General features: G+C 39.1%; 1 protein-coding gene across 1 annotated transcript; it reads right to left on the minus strand.

Annotated features, from left to right (window-relative positions):
* Positions 1–12,742: 12,742 nt before the first annotated feature.
* On the minus strand, positions 12,743–16,502 carry LOC131342019 (protein kinase C epsilon type-like). Its single transcript, XM_058372723.1, has 8 exons — positions 16,343–16,502; positions 15,272–15,321; positions 15,120–15,185; positions 14,911–14,991; positions 14,732–14,824; positions 14,583–14,627; positions 14,444–14,509; positions 12,743–13,864 (listed from the first exon to the last, which is right to left on the minus strand). The coding sequence occupies exons 1-8, from the start codon at positions 16,500–16,502 to the stop codon at positions 12,743–12,745; spliced, it is 1,683 nt and encodes a 560-aa protein (XP_058228706.1).
* Positions 16,503–17,733: the final 1,231 nt, after the last annotated feature.

The raw sequence follows: 17,733 nt of genomic DNA on the forward strand, positions 1-17,733 counted from the left end.
CTGTGGAGAAGTTTGTGAGAATGCTATCCTTTCTCAAATTTCTACAACCCAAACGACTCGCCTTAAAACAAACAATGTAAGTGTATTAAATATTTTAATGATTAGTGAACATAAGAAACCAAAACGCTCTAAACTTTACAGCAGCTGACTGGCAATTTGGGTCGTCAGTAAAGTGCTGTAATATCTTAATGTTGCATAAAATGACACATAACCCAGCACACTTGTTCATTTGACTGATGTAGGATACAACTAAGCTGAAAGATAAGGGTCTTACTCAACCAGTGCTGCTTGGAAGTGTGCTGGAATTTGAACACAACCTTCTGATCAAGCCTTCTGTCACTGAGCCATTACAGCCATGCCAGAGCAACACCATAACTAGTTTGCATTGATTCAGCTATTTCTCCCACTGAATTAATGGCACTTAAAGATTCCAGTGAAGCAGTGCAAGCTAGCTGTAGTGATGGCTTTGAGTCTCTGATAAGAAGGTTGTGTTCAAGTCCCAGCACAAAACATAACTTCCTTGATTGTACCCTTGAGCAAGATACTTCTTCTTTTTCTTATTTTTGTTCTGTATTGATTTTGACCCTTAGTTTGTTGTCTCTGTAGGACACAGTCCAGAAGGAAACCTGCACTAAGGGACTTAAAGTAGGTATCCTCAGTTTTGTTGAAGATGTGGCAATAACCAACCCAAACACAAGAAGTATAGCTGTGGTGCTGGAAGAGAAAATTGTGCTTGATGATGTTGATGACCTGCCAAATGCATTTGCTTTACTTTTTGGTATCATTTATGCACTTAACATTGAGTACCCGGAGAAGTATACCTTCGAGGTGCATCTACAGATATCCCTGGCACAGCAGATAGAGGTTGGAGAACCCTTTATGATATGAGCAGGTGCTGTAGATGCCCTAGTTAACACGATACTTATGTAGCAGTTCCAATCAGTACAATGAAGTACGTCTTGCTTTCTGCTGGACAGGACCACACTCTGACCTCTGCAATGCGTGGCCTTAAAGGGTAATTTGTGTGAGGTTGGGGCTGTGGGATGACCCAGTTGGCAGTAAGACTGTTTGATGCTCCCTCGGAGCGTGCACAGGTCCTGTTTGGAGGGCACTGATATATTCTATATCTCGGCACGCTCACCCAGCGAAGTTTCCCGATTATTACACACATAAAGTTAGTTAAATGAATGTGATTTCTATTTCTATGCTCTGTTGCAATCATATGCACAGGCTGTGAACACACTGTGCATTGTACACTGTCTGTGCAGATGACATGACATTCAACCTGTGAATCACATTCATACCTGTGCACTGTTATACATGATCACACCGTAACACACACTGCACTGTTATACATGATCACACCGTAACACACACTGCACTGTTATACATGATCACACTGTAACACACTGCACTGTTATACATGATCACACCGTAACACACGCTGCACTGTTATACATGATCACACCGTAACACACACTGCACTGTTATACATGATCACACCGTAACACACACTGCACTGTTATACATGATCACACTGTAACACACTGCACTGTTATACATGATCACACTGTAACACACACTGCACTGTTATACATGATCACACCGTAACACACACTGCACTGTTATACACGATCACACTGTAACACACACTGCACTGTTATACACGATCACACTGTAACACACACTGCACTGTTATACACGATCACACTGTAACACACACTGCACTGTTATACATGATCACACTGTAACACACTGCACTGTTATACATGATCACACTGTAACACACTGCACTGTTATACATGATCACACTGTAACACACACTGCACTGTTATACATGATCACACTGTAACACACACTGCACTGTTATACACGATCACACTGTAACACACACTGCACTGTTATACACGATCACACTGTAACACACACTGCACTGTTATACACGATCACACTGTAACACACACTGCACTGTTATACATGATCACACTGTAACACACACTGCACTGTTATACATGATCACACTGTAACACACTGCACTGTTATACATGATCACACTGTAACACACACTGCACTGTTATACATGATCACACTGTAACACACACTGCACTGTTATACATGATCACACTGTAACACACACTGCACTGTTATACATGATCACACTGTAACACACTGCACTGTTATACATGATCACACTGTAACACACTGTAACACACTGCACTGTTATACATGATCACACTGTAACACACTGCACTGTTATACATGATCACACTGTAACACACTGTAACACACTGCACTGTTATACATGATCACACTGTAACACACTGTAACACACTGCACTGTTATACATGATCACACCGTAACACACTGCACTGTTATACATGATCACACTGTAACACACTGTAACACACTGCACTGTTATACATGATCACACTGTAACACACTGCACTGTTATACATGATCACACTGTAACACACTGCACTGTTATACATGATCACACTGTAACACACTGCACTGTTATACATGATCACACTGTAACACACTGCACTGTTATACATGATCACACTGTAACACACACTGCACTGTTATACATGATCACACTGTAACACACTGCACTGTTATACATGATCACACTGTAACACACACTGCACTGTTATACATGATCACACTGTAACACACACTGCACTGTTATACATGATCACACTGTAACACACACTGCACTGTTATACATGATCACACTGTAACACACACTGCACTGTTATACATGATCACACTGTAACACACACTGCACTGTTATACATGATCACACTGTAACACACACTGCACTGTTATACATGATCACACTGTAACACACACTGCACTGTTATACATGATCACACTGTAACACACACTGCACTGTTATACATGATCACACCGTAACACACACTGCACTGTTATACATGATCACACCGTAACACACACTGCACTGTTATACATGATCACACTGTAACACACACTGCACTGTTATACATGATCACACTGTAACACACACTGCACTGTTATACATGATCACACTGTAACACACACTGCACTGTTATACATGATCACACCGTAACACACACTGCACTGTTATACATGATCACACTGTAACACACACTGCACTGTTATACATGATCACACTGTAACACACACTGCACTGTTATACATGATCACACCGTAACACACACTGCACTGTTATACATGATCACACTGTAACACACACTGCACTGTTATACATGATCACACTGTAACACACACTGCACTGTTATACATGATCACACTGTAACACACACTGCACTGTTATACATGATCACACTGTAACACACACTGCACTGTTATACATGATCACACTGTAACACACACTGCACTGTTATACATGATCACACCGTAACACACACTGCACTGTTATACATGATCACACTGTAACACACACTGCACTGTTATACATGATCACACCGTAACACACACTGCACTGTTATACATGATCACACTGTAACACACACTGCACTGTTATACATGATCACACTGTAACACACACTGCACTGTTATACATGATCACACTGTAACACACACTGCACTGTTATACATGATCACACTGTAACACACACTGCACTGTTATACATGATCACACTGTAACACACACTGCACTGTTATACATGATCACACCGTAACACACACTGCACTGTTATACATGATCACACTGTAACACACACTGCACTGTTATACATGATCACACCGTAACACACACTGCACTGTTATACATGATCACACTGTAACACACACTGCACTGTTATACATGATCACACTGTAACACACACTGCACTGTTATACATGATCACACCGTAACACACACTGCACTGTTATACATGATCACACTGTAACACACACTGCACTGTTATACATGATCACACTGTAACACACACTGCACTGTTATACATGATCACACTGTAACACACACTGCACTGTTATACATGGCCTGCCCATAATTATCTCAAAAGGAACTTTTGAGAACTTATCAACAATCACCAACAATCATTTTAGGTTTCTCACAGGTGACATGTGTGTAAAGTCAATTTGTAAAGCTTGAAACAGCGCTTCTGGAGGGGGTAACGAATCGTGTTTGGCAGTTTTACCCTAAACGTTGGCTCTGGCACAAATCAAACATGCATCAAGTAGCAATTTGGCAGTTTTAGTGACATTAAGAATACAGAATTGTTTGTTGATGTTTCTAATCACCCCTCTTCGTGCGAGATATCATGTGAGATACCATGATAATGGCGCACGAGAAATGGTAAGACAGAACAGGGGAGTGCAATACGGCCCTGAGGACAGCGAATCAGTCCGTCCTTATCTGAGGGCCAACAGTTCTCAGAAGACCAAAACAAAAGATCTTGTTTTGAAGCCTGTGTTTGTAGAAAAGATATGTCAATATCTATTGTAGTCAAAATGTGTGTAAACAGAGAAAATACTGTGGCTGTTTTGTGTACAAAAGGTGAGGACATACCTTCTTTGGCAGCCCATTTTGCTACTTCATCAGCTAGAGAGTTACCACGAACCATTTCAGAATCTCCTGGGTCATGACCCTTGACCTTGACAACAGCTAAACGTTTAGGTAACATTGAGGCCTCTAGAAGATCCGAAACCAGTGTAGCATGTGAAATGGGTTTATCATTTGCAGCTTTAAAACCACGTGCATGCCAAATCTTACCAAAATCGTGAGCTACACCAAATGCATATCGCAAATCAGTATAAATAGTTACAACTTGATCTTTAAACAGACAACATGCCCTTGTTAGTGCAACAAGTTCAGCCGCTTGAGTGGAAAGAAAAGAAATAGAGTGAGCTTTGTGTACAACGTTAGGCAAAGAACATACTGAATATCCACATAAGGTGGTGGTATCATTGGGTTTAGAGCACGAGCCATCTACAAATATGTGTGCTCCACCTTCCAACGGATGTTGTGACAGATCTGCATGCAGAGATGACGATTCTGAAATCTTAGCCAGACAGTCGTGTTCCAGCCAGCCATCAGGCACCTGTTCCTTCGAACAAGCGCACAAGGTGGTGGAGCAGGATAGCTGGGCTATTTTGGGCCGTTACGGGTTTGATAGTGAGATTTTGTGTGGTACAAAGGATGGCTTCATAGCCTGAACGACGTTGTGCGGTCATATGTTGTGAATATTATTGAGGATGGTGACTACCTGATGTGGTGCATGTAGTGTAAGTGGGTGTGAAAAAACATCTCTTTCAGCATATGAGACCAGTAGAGCAGAGGCAGCAACTGAACGCAAACATGCGGGCATACCTTGGACCACAGAGTTATAGAATATATCAAACATGAATCAAAAACAGAAATAAAATAAATTTATACTTATGTGTGAAGAGCCTGAGAAATGTAGGAAAAAGTGAAAGAAAAGAACATGAAATGAAACAAAGGAAGAAAAGATGAAGTGGGTAAAGGGAAAGACCTTCTCCAAAATGTCCATCATCTGCTGGACTTGCTGCTTGAGGAGATGCTGAACTGCTGTGGCTAAGGCTGCTGGGTCACTGTAGAGCTCCAGAGGCTGAGAGAAGAGAACTTCAGCAAGCTGTGTAAGGTGATCCTATTGATAAATTACACACACATACAACATAGTGTCACTGAGTTTAAGATACAATCCTGAGAATTTGTGTATCATGGAATCAGAAGATATTGGAACACTTACAATAAGCACTGTGAAGTACAGCTCTGCTGCAGGCTCCCACACGTCCACATCCCACATGCTGATGAGCTCAACCAGGCGCTCCAAGAGTCCTCCCTTAAACTATTAGAAAGAAAGACAAGCTTCATTAATGTCATGTCTTATCAGGGTTAAAAAATATGGAAAAAGAAAACGAGATCAAATAGACCATGTTCTGAAACTCAGTCCAAGCATTTCTTATGAATCTCCTGATAAGACACTTACTGGCTGAGGTGTTGAGCCATTTATAAAGTAGCTGAAGAAAATGAGCTCATAAAAAACATCCAGGAAGTTGTAGTGGTGGTCCTGCACAGAGGAGACAAGATACAAAAATAAATTAGCTTTACATATCGGAGTCCTGTTATCTATATTCCCAAAATCTTTTATATGTAAACATCTGTCATTTCACACAGGCGTTTATTAGCTTACACAGGAGGAGAGCTCTGCTTTAATTGATTCCTGAATGGAAGGCGTCCTCAGGAATCGAATCAGGGCCTCGTAGGCCAACTGCACACCAACTGCATCCTGTTAAAGCAAACGAAAAAATCTCAGTCACTTTGGCTCTGGCTGAGTAACTGAAAGTATTTTCATCAGATCAATCTTTCATCATTCTGAAGTTACCTGCTTGTTAGCTGCTGCCAGTGGCATGACGATCTTCTTTTCCACCACGAACAAGAAGTTCTGGTTCTGGATGCTGGGAAGCAGAGTCTGAATATAAGACAGCACACAATATAAAAGTTAAAGCAGAGTGGACTTTACCTGCTCAGTAACAGCAGCTGAATAAAGGTTTTACTCACAGCAAACACCTCACGGAGAGCGGGCACCTTCAGGCCGATTTCAGTCACCTCTCTGTCTAAAAGATGGCAGCTAAGAAAGAAGAGATGTAAATGCTTAGTGTATGTTAAACATACAATACACTGTTACATCATTAAACAGTGAAGAGAATCGTACAAAATAAAGGGCACCTTCATCTCCTCTGGGTTAAGGCACTCCTCTCTCTCCTGCAAGCCAAATCATTAAAACTCACACAGTACATTTTACAGTATCCGAATCAGAGGAATAGCAGCATGTAGATATGTGATGTAGATACACATCAGGTCTGAAACTCTGAATGACCTCAGAGTCGTTCTGATCATACTCTGAAGTGGAGGTCTACATCTGTCCATCTTCAGCCACATACAGGTAAGTGCAGGTTACTGCTGTAATGGTTTGCTGTTGAAAAAAAAATAATGACACTGCAGACAAAAGTACAACTGACAAAATTCCAAAAGTTACTAACTACAACATACACTTCATGACGTGCAATAAATTTACCACAAAATAATGTGGCACAATGAAAGATGTCTCCACTCAGTTACAGGAGATGAATTCGGTAACCCTCCCAGATTCAGCCTTAAGAGAACAAATTAAAGTGAACACAATTAGTCACTACAATTAACAAGAGTTTTGTGATGCTACAACGAATAATCCCTTACCTGTATGCCAGTGAAATAATCCTCTATGGTGGTTTGATAAGGGAATCCCTGCAAATGACAAAAAGCTGAAGCTCAAGATCTGTTTCACAAACGAGTGCATCTAATAATCATCAAGGTCAATTCTCTTCCTCAGAGTAATTAAGTCTGTGATTACCACGCGGTTCAAGCTGCATGTCTTGGTGCTTTTAAACCAATAAAGACGACTCTGTGGGCCCCTTATCATCCCCAGGAAGTATGTCTTGATGTCCACAGACTGGAAATAGAGACACAAAACTAAACATTAGACCTTGTAAAGAAGGATGTTTGTGTGTTTGTATCTCAGCTGCAGCACTGTAGAATACCCCAGACTGGGAGAGGGAGGAGTCTGCAGACACGCACTGGTCATCACGGCAGGCACTGTCCGGCTCACCAGCATCGAGCGGCTGTGAAATGTAGAGCATGAAGATCATAAATGCTTCTTATCATAGCAGATTTATTATAACATTCTTTACAGTTATAACAACCTTGTAAAATCCATTCATTAGCTTTAGTAAATAAATGAATGATTTGTTTACCTGAATGACAGCTGAAAGTTCGTAGTGAGGTTCGGGGGTCAGCACCTGCAGGATTGGCTCAACAACCTTAACGTGCACACACACACACACACACACACACACACACATAGACAAAAGTGCCCTACAGGTTTCAAATAAAGATAAAATATTACTATTTAACTGAAACATACCTGGAGGACAGAGGGAGTATCTATTAGTTCCCCCAGCATATCCACAGAGTCTGCAATAAATTAATTCATTATTAATTCAGAATTATGACTCTTCAATTACACAATATCAAACTTTCCTATTAATAAACCAGTGAGTTTGATAATTAGTTAACTTGTGAAGGAACAGAAAAATTGTAGCAGTCAGATTGTGTAAATTCACTGTACATGTGACCTGATTAAACTCTCTAAAACCTCCTGCCCCAAATCTATAAAAAATATTATACTGTGTTATTATTAAAACTTCTTCCCATAGTGCATCCTGGTGCCATGTGTTCCCCAGGTAAGTGACACACACACACCCGGCCATCCACATGATGATTCATCAGACCAGGCCACCTTCTTCCATTGCTCCATGGTCCAGTTCTGATGCTCACGTACCCATTGTTGCCGCTTTCGGCGGTGCACCCTGACTGGTCTGCGGCTATGCAGCCCCATACACAACAAACTGTGATGCACTGTGTATTCTGACACCTTTCTATCAGAACCAGCATTAACTTCTTCAGCAATTTCATCAACAGTAGCTCGTCTGTTGGATCAGATCACACGGGCCAGCCTTCGCTCCCCACGTGCATCAATGAGCCTTGGCTACCCATGACCCTGACGCCGGTTCACTACTGTCCCTTCCTTGGACCACCTTTGATAGACACTGACCACTGCAGACCGGGAACACCCCACAAGAGCTGCAGTTTTTCCAGTGGTCTAGCCATCACAAATTGACCCTTATCAAACTCGCTCAAATCCTTACGCTTGCTCATTTTTTCCTGCTTCTAACACATCAACTTTGAGGACAAAATGTTTACTTGCTGCCTAATATATCCCACCCACTAACAGGAGCCATGATGAGGAGATAATCAGTGTTATTCACTTCACCTGTCAGTGGTCATAATGTTATGCCTGCAATGCTTGATGGTGTACATCTGTAACCAAGCCCTTTAGCGTGAGAGCTGATTAATCAGTAGTCTAAACATGATTTAGTGTAAAACCAGTAGTCAGGGTTGTTAAAAGTGACAGGGTAAATATTTCATTGTGGAAATAAAATGAATTCTTGACCAAGCTTAAGGATTTTATTGTACAATTTAAAGCAGTAGCCTAGGTCGCTAGCACGATAACTAGCATTAGGCTAATGGTCAGCAGTAGATGAGGTCGCTTGTGAGATCCATAACATTAGACTGTAACACTGGATTTATTGTAAAATCAGTGAGACATTAAAGTCACGTGGTAGGATAAAGCTCCTCCCACCTTGAGGAGGATGAGTGTGGTCAGGAGGAGCTCTTTCTCTCCGGAGGATGCGGGAAATGTTTTGTTCTTCTTCTTCTTGTTGTTTTATGTTGGTTATCGTTATTAATTATTGTAATAATAAAATCATTACTATTATTGTATTGTTCTTATTGTTAACACATACACTTTAATGCACTTATTTACTTACACTGATATATCAATATATACTTACTCAGAAATGCATGTCACTAACTGTCAGAGAAATTGTAAAACAAATCCAACAATCCCTTTGCTCCATCTGCTGGTGAGTCGATGAGATGGCATTAAGTAATCTGGGGCAATTTTTCTAAACGTTTTCTGTTATCTAGCAAATCTTTTAGGACAGTACACTGAGACTCTCTCAAACACCCAGGACATCCTTATCTCTTAATTATCCACAATTAATTGGCTATACTTTCTTTTTACCACTGTATTCTGTAATAAAGTTATAACAAGTGTAATTCATTATAATTCTATTCATTCATACACTTTCAGTAATTTATCTTCTTCAGTTTCACAGAGGAGCTGGATCCCATCCTGGAAAACTGGGTGTGAGGCTCCCTGGGTGGAACTCCATTCCACTGAACAAATAAGATAGGATAAGATAAGATCAGTCTTTATTCGGCCCACAGCGGGGAAATGTGCATAGTTACAGCTGCAAAGGTAAAGCAGCTAAAGAAAAAGATAATATCAAGACAAGGTGACATGAAATTATAAGCCATATTATTGACTGACTTAAAAAATACTTTACATAAAAGAAAGCCAACAATATATAAAAAATACACAAAGTATATAACATAAGATAAGATAGAACTTTATTAATGTTATTTGTTATTTGAAAGTGGTGTTCTGTCTCAGTGGTCATTATACTGTCCAAGCAATTGTACATTAATAATAGAAATAATAATGATAATAATAATAATAATAATAATAATAATAATAATAATAATAATAATAATATCTGTTAGAGATACAAAAATATAAAGAAGCCAACAACAACAACAATAATAATAATAATTATTATTATTATGATTATTATTATTATTATTTTTATTGTTATTATTATTATTATTATTATTATTATTATTATTATTATTATATAGTATTATTAGTTAAAATAGACATTATTATACAATATATAATTATCCATAACATCTGGTATTATTAAACATCTCAAACCAAAGTTACACCCTTGTGTTTAACATGTTTCTGTATTTCTTATGTTTGTATTTTTCTTGTGTTTGTTCTGTTATGAGTGCAGATCAGTGCAGAATTCAAGAGATGTGTGCTGATGGACCTGAGCAAGTCCTTTTATGTGGAAAATCTTGACAGTGTCCTAAAGCTTGTACATTTATAATGCTCAAAGCTCTACTGTACACAGACATGTAGAAATGAACGCTATACTGCAGAGCTGGACAAAAATGTACATTATTCCAAATCTAATTATTTCCTAAACACTACAGGTATATTTTTCTTTCTTGTGATTTCTTTTGTCCTGCATAATTTGCGTAATAACTTACCTGAGGTCAGTGTATCATCAGGTATCAAGTCAAGAAGTTTTTATTGTCATTTCGAGCATAAATAGTAGATGCAGTACATAGTGAAATGAAACAATGTTCCTCCAGGACCATGGTGCTACATAAAACACAAAACTACATAAAACAACACAGAGCTAAGGACTAGAAAGTAAGTTAATCTAGCCACATACAGTGTATAGTGTGGAACCTAGTGCAAACAGAGTAAGAAATAAAATGAAAGAGTACTGACCAGTATACAGTCTATGTGGACCAGTGTGCAAAGAAAAGGAGGCTTGTGAACATGTACACATATGATAGCAGCAGCTGGGAGCAGCATTAAAGTGTGATGTACAAAAACAGCATTAAAGTGTAATGTACAACGAAATATACAGTTTTGGCAGCACTGAAAAAAGGTGGTCCAGTAAACATAGATGTATATTGAATATGAATGTTCTGTTCTGGGTGTTGAGTCTGATGGCTGGAGGAAAGAAACTGTTACACAGTCTGGTTGTGAGGCTCAGATGCTTCTGTATCTTTTTCCAGAGGGCAGGAGGGTGAGGAGTGTGTGTGAGGGGTGTGTGGGGTCAATCACAATGCTGTTTCTTATCAGTACACTACACAGCTGTTCTCATCTGTTTTTGTTTATAAAGTTGTTTTTAAGTCTGTCATCTTTATAATTGTGTGTGTAGAAGCACATTTTTAATGTTCTGCTTGCTTATTTCTTTCTATTAATTTTGAGAAATGATTTATTTTAATGTAATTGATTATATATATATATATATATATATATATATATATATATATATATATATTAGTTGAAAATAGGTTCAATAGATCTCTTTTTCTTTCCCAGACAGAGTATTAGTGTTGACTTTTTGTTATATAAAGAGTTTTTTAAAACACTGGCTGATGAACATCGGGATGTTTGAACAAAAGCAAAACAATTGAAGTCTTCTATGAGGAAAAAAGGTTATTTATTTGATAATTACAAACACAGTGCAAATTAATCTTTAAAATGATCAATTAATATTCAAATTCAAATCAAATTCAAATTTTATTAATCACATACGAAATCACACAGTACGACATGTAGTGAAGTGATTTTAACGACTGTCCTACATTTGAAGAAAGAAAAGAGTATAAATTAAAGTGTGTGGACATGAAAAATAAGGGATATAGTTAAAAATATATAGAAAAAAATAGGGAAAATTAAACAGTAGAAATTAAAGACAAAAATAATTGTGAAAAACCAGTAGTTCTCGTATATGCATATGCAAATAAATGTGTATATTATATATATATATGTATATAAATATGAATATGAATATAAATATGCATAAATAATATAAAAATAAACAATAAATTATAATGATAAAAATAATAATTTAATTTTATATATAATATAAAATGAAATATAAAATATAAAATACGGGGGTCTGCTGGAGCCTATCCCAGCGCACATAGGGCGAAAGGCAGGGGTACACCCTGGACAGTCCATCGCAGGGCCACACAGACAAACAACCACACACACACTCACTCCTATGGGCAATTTAAAATTACCAATCAACCTAATGTACATGTCTTTGGACTGTGGGAGGAAACCGGAGTACCCAGAGTAAACCCACGCAGGCACGGGGAGAACATGCAAACTCCACACAGAAAGGCCCCAGCCTGTTCGACCCCAGGATTCGAACCCAGGACCTTCTTGCTGTGAGGCAACAGTGCTAACCACTAAGCCACCGTGCTGCCCATTAAAATATAATATGATATGATATGATATGAAATAATATAATATAATATAATATATAATATAATATAATATAATATAATATAATATAATATAATATAATATAATATAATATAATATAATATATAGTATATATAAAAATAAAATATTATAATTTAAATGGTATGACAATAATAATAATAATAATAATAATAATAATAATAATAATAATAATAATAATAATATATGCTAATATTAGATTAGCAAAGTTAATATTTAGGGTTAATAAATGAGAAGCCATCAAACTCCTCTTGGATGGACTGGATGAAGAAGGAGAGATTCCCATGAGAAAGCTTGGGCTCCTCACAGGTGAATCTGCCATCAAAATTATTGACGTCCCTCTTTGATGTTATCTGTGGTTGAAACGGTGGAGTGATCTTCCTCTGTTCCAGCCATGACCAGTTGATCTCACTGAAGAAAGGGTGAGCTTTGATGGCATTCTCCTTGCCCTCGGACACCACACAGCCGAGACGATCCATGGGCTTCTTCCTCAGGAACGCTTTGAGGATGTTGACCGCATTCCTACTGAGGTCTGATGGATATTCCGGTTCAGCATTGATGATGGACTCAAACATCATCTCCTCGTTGTGATCATGAAACGGAGCGTAGCCTGTCATCATCTCGTACATGATCACACCTAGGGCCCACCAATCCACCGATGTGTCGTATTCCCAATACTGTAACACCTCTGGTGCTATGTAATTGGGTGTGCCACAAAAAGTGTTGGCAGTCTTGCCGTCTAGTATTCCCTCTGCGCACAAGCCAAAGTCAGCAAGCTTGCAGTGGCCATCGGCATCGAGGAGGATGTTTCCAGGTTTGAGATCTCTGTGTATAATCCCATTGCGGTGGAGGAACATGAGGGCACAGGCGATCTCAGCAGCATAAAATCTGATGCGGGGTTCATCAAATCCACATGAACAGGAAATGTGAAATGCAAGATCCCCGCCATTCACAAATTCCATTGCGAAGCACAGTGAGTCGCTGGTCTGGAAGCTACAGTAGAGGTGGGTCAGGTAGGGGTGTTCACTGGCCAGAGCCAAGATCCGCCTCTCCATAAAGGTGCAGCTGATGTTTTCATATTCCCAGATCATGTCCTTCTTCATAAACTTCAGCGCATACACCTCATCAGTGCCTTTGAGCTCGGACAAAATCACCTTCCCGTATGTACCCTTTCCAAGCACACTGAGGAAGTTGAAGTCCTCCAGGCTCTTTCTCTCAGGCTGTAGCTCCTCATCCTCTCTGCTCTCCTCTGAATTACACTCATTCAGGACGAAAGCTGTAGGGTCATCACCAGAAGCGGTGGGCAGCGGCTCATCATACAGCTCAGCGACCTTAACACACACAAACACACAAAATTAGTCACTGCAGTTAACAACATTTTGTAAAGTCACAATGAATAAGCCCTTACCTGAGTTCCAGTAAGAAGGTCCTTAGTGTCCTTAAATTGAGAGAAATCCTGCAAATAACATTTAGATAAAGCTCAACGTCTACAACCCCAATTCACAAAAGTGAACATTGAAGCAGAGCAAAAAGATCACAAGTGCTTCATATCACAAGAGTTTTATATTAAAACACAGAACATTATATGGATCTTAATGTCCACTGACTAGAAATCGAAAAACAAAACAAAACAACTTGTAAAGGTGTGTGTGTGTGTGTGTGTGTGTGTGTGTCTCTCTCAGCTGCAGCACTGTACAGTACCTCAGACTGGGAGCTGATGGAGTCCGGAGACTGAACCTGATCATCACACCAGGCTCTGTTCAGCTCACCAGCACTGGGAGGCTGTGAAAAGTAAAGCAAAATGTTCACCAGTGTTTCTTATTCTAGCGGTTTCATACTAACACATCTAACATTCTGTCACATGGACAATCCAGCGGTCATCTTTGTAAATAAATTGTAGGTTTGGTTACCAGACTGACAGTTGAAGTGTCTTGTTGAGGTTCAGTGGACTGCAGCTGCAGGTTTGCCTCAACAGCCTTAACACACACAAACACAATTAGTCACTGCAGTTAACAAAATTTTATCACACCACAATGAATAATCCCTTACCTGCATGTCAGTGGACGAGTCTTCAGTGTCATCATAAGAGAATACCTATAAATGACAATTAGATGAAACTCAAGAACTATTAAAAAAAAGCATGCATATAATACTCACTACTGTCAAATCTCTTCATCAGAGTAATAAAGACTGATTACCTCATGATGCAAGGGGTACGTCTCTGTGGTTTCACAGGGTTGACTCTCTGGACCCCTTAATATCCTGAGGTGGTCTCTCTTGATTTCCACTGACTAGAAAGAGAACAACAAAAATAAACATTCAAACTTGTAAAGACGTGTGTGTGTGTGTGTGTCTCAGCTGCAGCACTGTACAGTACCTCAGACTGGGAGCTGATGGAGTCCGGAGACTGAACCTGAAGTTCACACCAGGCTCTGTTCAGCTCACCAGCACTGGGAGGCTGTGAAAAGTAGAGCAAAAAATTCACAAGTGTTTCTCATTCTAGCAGTTTCATACTAACACATCTAACATTCTGTCACATGGACAATCCTGCGGTCATCTTTGTAAATAAATTGTAGATTTGGTTACCAGACTGACAGCTGAAGTGTCACTGTGAGGGTCACCGGTAAAAATCAGCACTTTGGGCTCATCGACCTTAATAGACAGACATAGACACACAGTTAGTAGCAGCCTAAAAGTTTGAAATGTAGTTAAAATCGGACTATTTAGCGGACACTTACCTGGAGGACAGAGGGAGTATCAGGTGATTCTCCCAGCACATCCACAGAGTCTGTAAAAAAGGAGTTTTCTGTGACTCAGAATAATGACTTCAATTACAACTAACTTTTTCTATCATACATTTACAACCAATAGCCAAGTTTATTAACTAGTAGGTAAAACTAGGAGAAATATTGTATTGTGTTGAGAGCTTAAAACGGGTAGCCATGTTTTCAAGTGCATTAGCATTCAGCTAACTATTCAATTAAAATCAGGCATTAATAATAAATGAGAATATTTAGCCATCTACTGATTTTAATGTTTTATTCTACACAATACAATATTTAGCTCCCCAGCTATATAGCCAGGTTTGTTAGCAGTGTAGCTAATGTTAGACCAGTGTTTCCCACACACACAAATGATAGATTAGTGATGGCAAGCAGATTCATTTTCTAATTATTTTATTTAGTAATCTTAAATGGAGAGAGAGAGAGAGAGAGAGAGAGAGAGAGACCGAGTTCAGCAATCTAACTATCTTTATACTCACTATGATATTGTGGAAATGACACGATTAGCTACATTCTAAAGGCAGATAAGACATTTGTAACAAAAAGACATTAATGACATGTAAAAGGTACATTAATTTAACATGGAATTTGTGTAATAATGAAACACAGACAAATTCTCTAGATAAATAACATTAGGCCAAAAATTACACCGAAATTTAAAGAGGTAAAAGTCCGTGCGCGAGAGCTAGCGAAAAGTCCGTGCGCGAGAGCTAGCTAATCACTAGACTAAGCATGATTTTGTCTAAAACCAGTGGTCATTATTGTTAAAAGTGACCGACCAGTGAGGTAAACATTTTACTGCCGAAATAAAATAAATTCTTAAGTCAGTGTTATCAATCCGGTTAAGTATTTTGCTGTGTAGTTTATTCCTATGGCCGAGTTCGCTAGCAAGGTAACTAGCATTAGGCTAATTCGCGGCAGAAGAGGATATCGCTGATTAACTAGATAACATTAGACTGTAACACAGTGTAACTTAAACATGATTTATTGTAAAAACACTATGATATTAAAGTCAAATCATCCTACTGTGAGCTGGCTGAGTGTGGTCGGTAGCTGTGCTGCGTCTCTGAAAGTAGCGGTACACGAAGTAACCCGCACCTGCAGAGACAGCGAGCAGCCCCGCAGCACAGCCGATCTTGCGGAGAGGAAAATTTGTCACATCCGGGAGAAATCGTCTAAAGTCCATGGGTTTCTTCTTTTCCAGTTGCTTTCTTTAGTCCTTTGGGTTTGTTCTTCTCTAATCGCTTTCTGTGGTCTTGATTGCTGTTGTTTATCCAAAGTCAAGCACCAACTCAATGTTGTGGTTTGATTTAAAATCGTTCCACGTGACGCGCTATCACCATGGAGACAGTTTAAACAGAAATAAACAGTTCTTTGAACAACAGGACACGCCCACCATGACACGTGCACAGGTTCTGACACCGGGGCTCGAGACCTCACGTGGGATTGTCTGATCTTGGGATTGGGGTTTCTGCATAGAAACTCGATTTATGGATTATTTAATAATAATTAAAAAAAATAAAATGAAATAATACAATTATAAAAGAATAAAAATAAAAATGTATTTATTATTATTATTATTATTATTATTGCTGCTGTTTTATGGTTGCAATATATAGTATAATAATGTCTATTTTAACTAATAATACTTAATAGTATTATACAGTAATAATATAACTGACTACCAGATATATAGATAATGTAGCAATATTTACATTCACAGGCGAGAGTATATACAAATAAGGCAGCCAAAACCAAAACAGGGCATAGATCAGCCTCAAAGTCAAGGCAAGCAAGGATTGAAACCAGATTGAAGCAGAAACACGACACGGAACTACACACAACACAAACACCAAATGTGAAGTGAGCAATCAAGCTCCTGGTACTGGCTTCTGTCCCAGCTTTATAGGGACACCATTACTGATTAGTGGTGGTAGAAGCTGGATCATCAGGAAAGCCCGGGCTGGAGTACGGAGTGGACCAACCTGAAGAAGTTAAGCACGGGACAGGACACACAAAACAAACTAGTTCAGTAGGTTACAGACTTAGGATACTATTAGCTTAAAACTGAGCTGTTGCTGCTTTTATTTTTTGTTTTTTAAAATATATACATATAACATATAACAATACATAAAAATGGGGGAAAATAAGAGCTAGTTTAAGTGTTTCAGGAAGAGGTAGGTCTTCAGTCGTTGTCTGAAGACAGTCAGCAACTCGGCTGTACGGACATCTAGGGGAAGTTCATTCCACCACCTTGGTCCCTGAACAGAGAAGAGTCTAGATGTATGCCTACCTTTTACCCTGAGAGATGATGGGACCAGTCGGGCAGTGCTAGTGGATCAGAGGGAGTGAGGTGCAGTGTGAGGAGTAATAAGAGCTTTGAGGTAAGATGGTGCTGGTCCATTCTTGGCTTTGTA

Source organism: Hemibagrus wyckioides, linkage group LG20 (genome assembly GCF_019097595.1).
Source record: "Hemibagrus wyckioides isolate EC202008001 linkage group LG20, SWU_Hwy_1.0, whole genome shotgun sequence".
Classification (NCBI taxonomy): Eukaryota; Metazoa; Chordata; class Actinopteri; order Siluriformes; family Bagridae; genus Hemibagrus; species Hemibagrus wyckioides.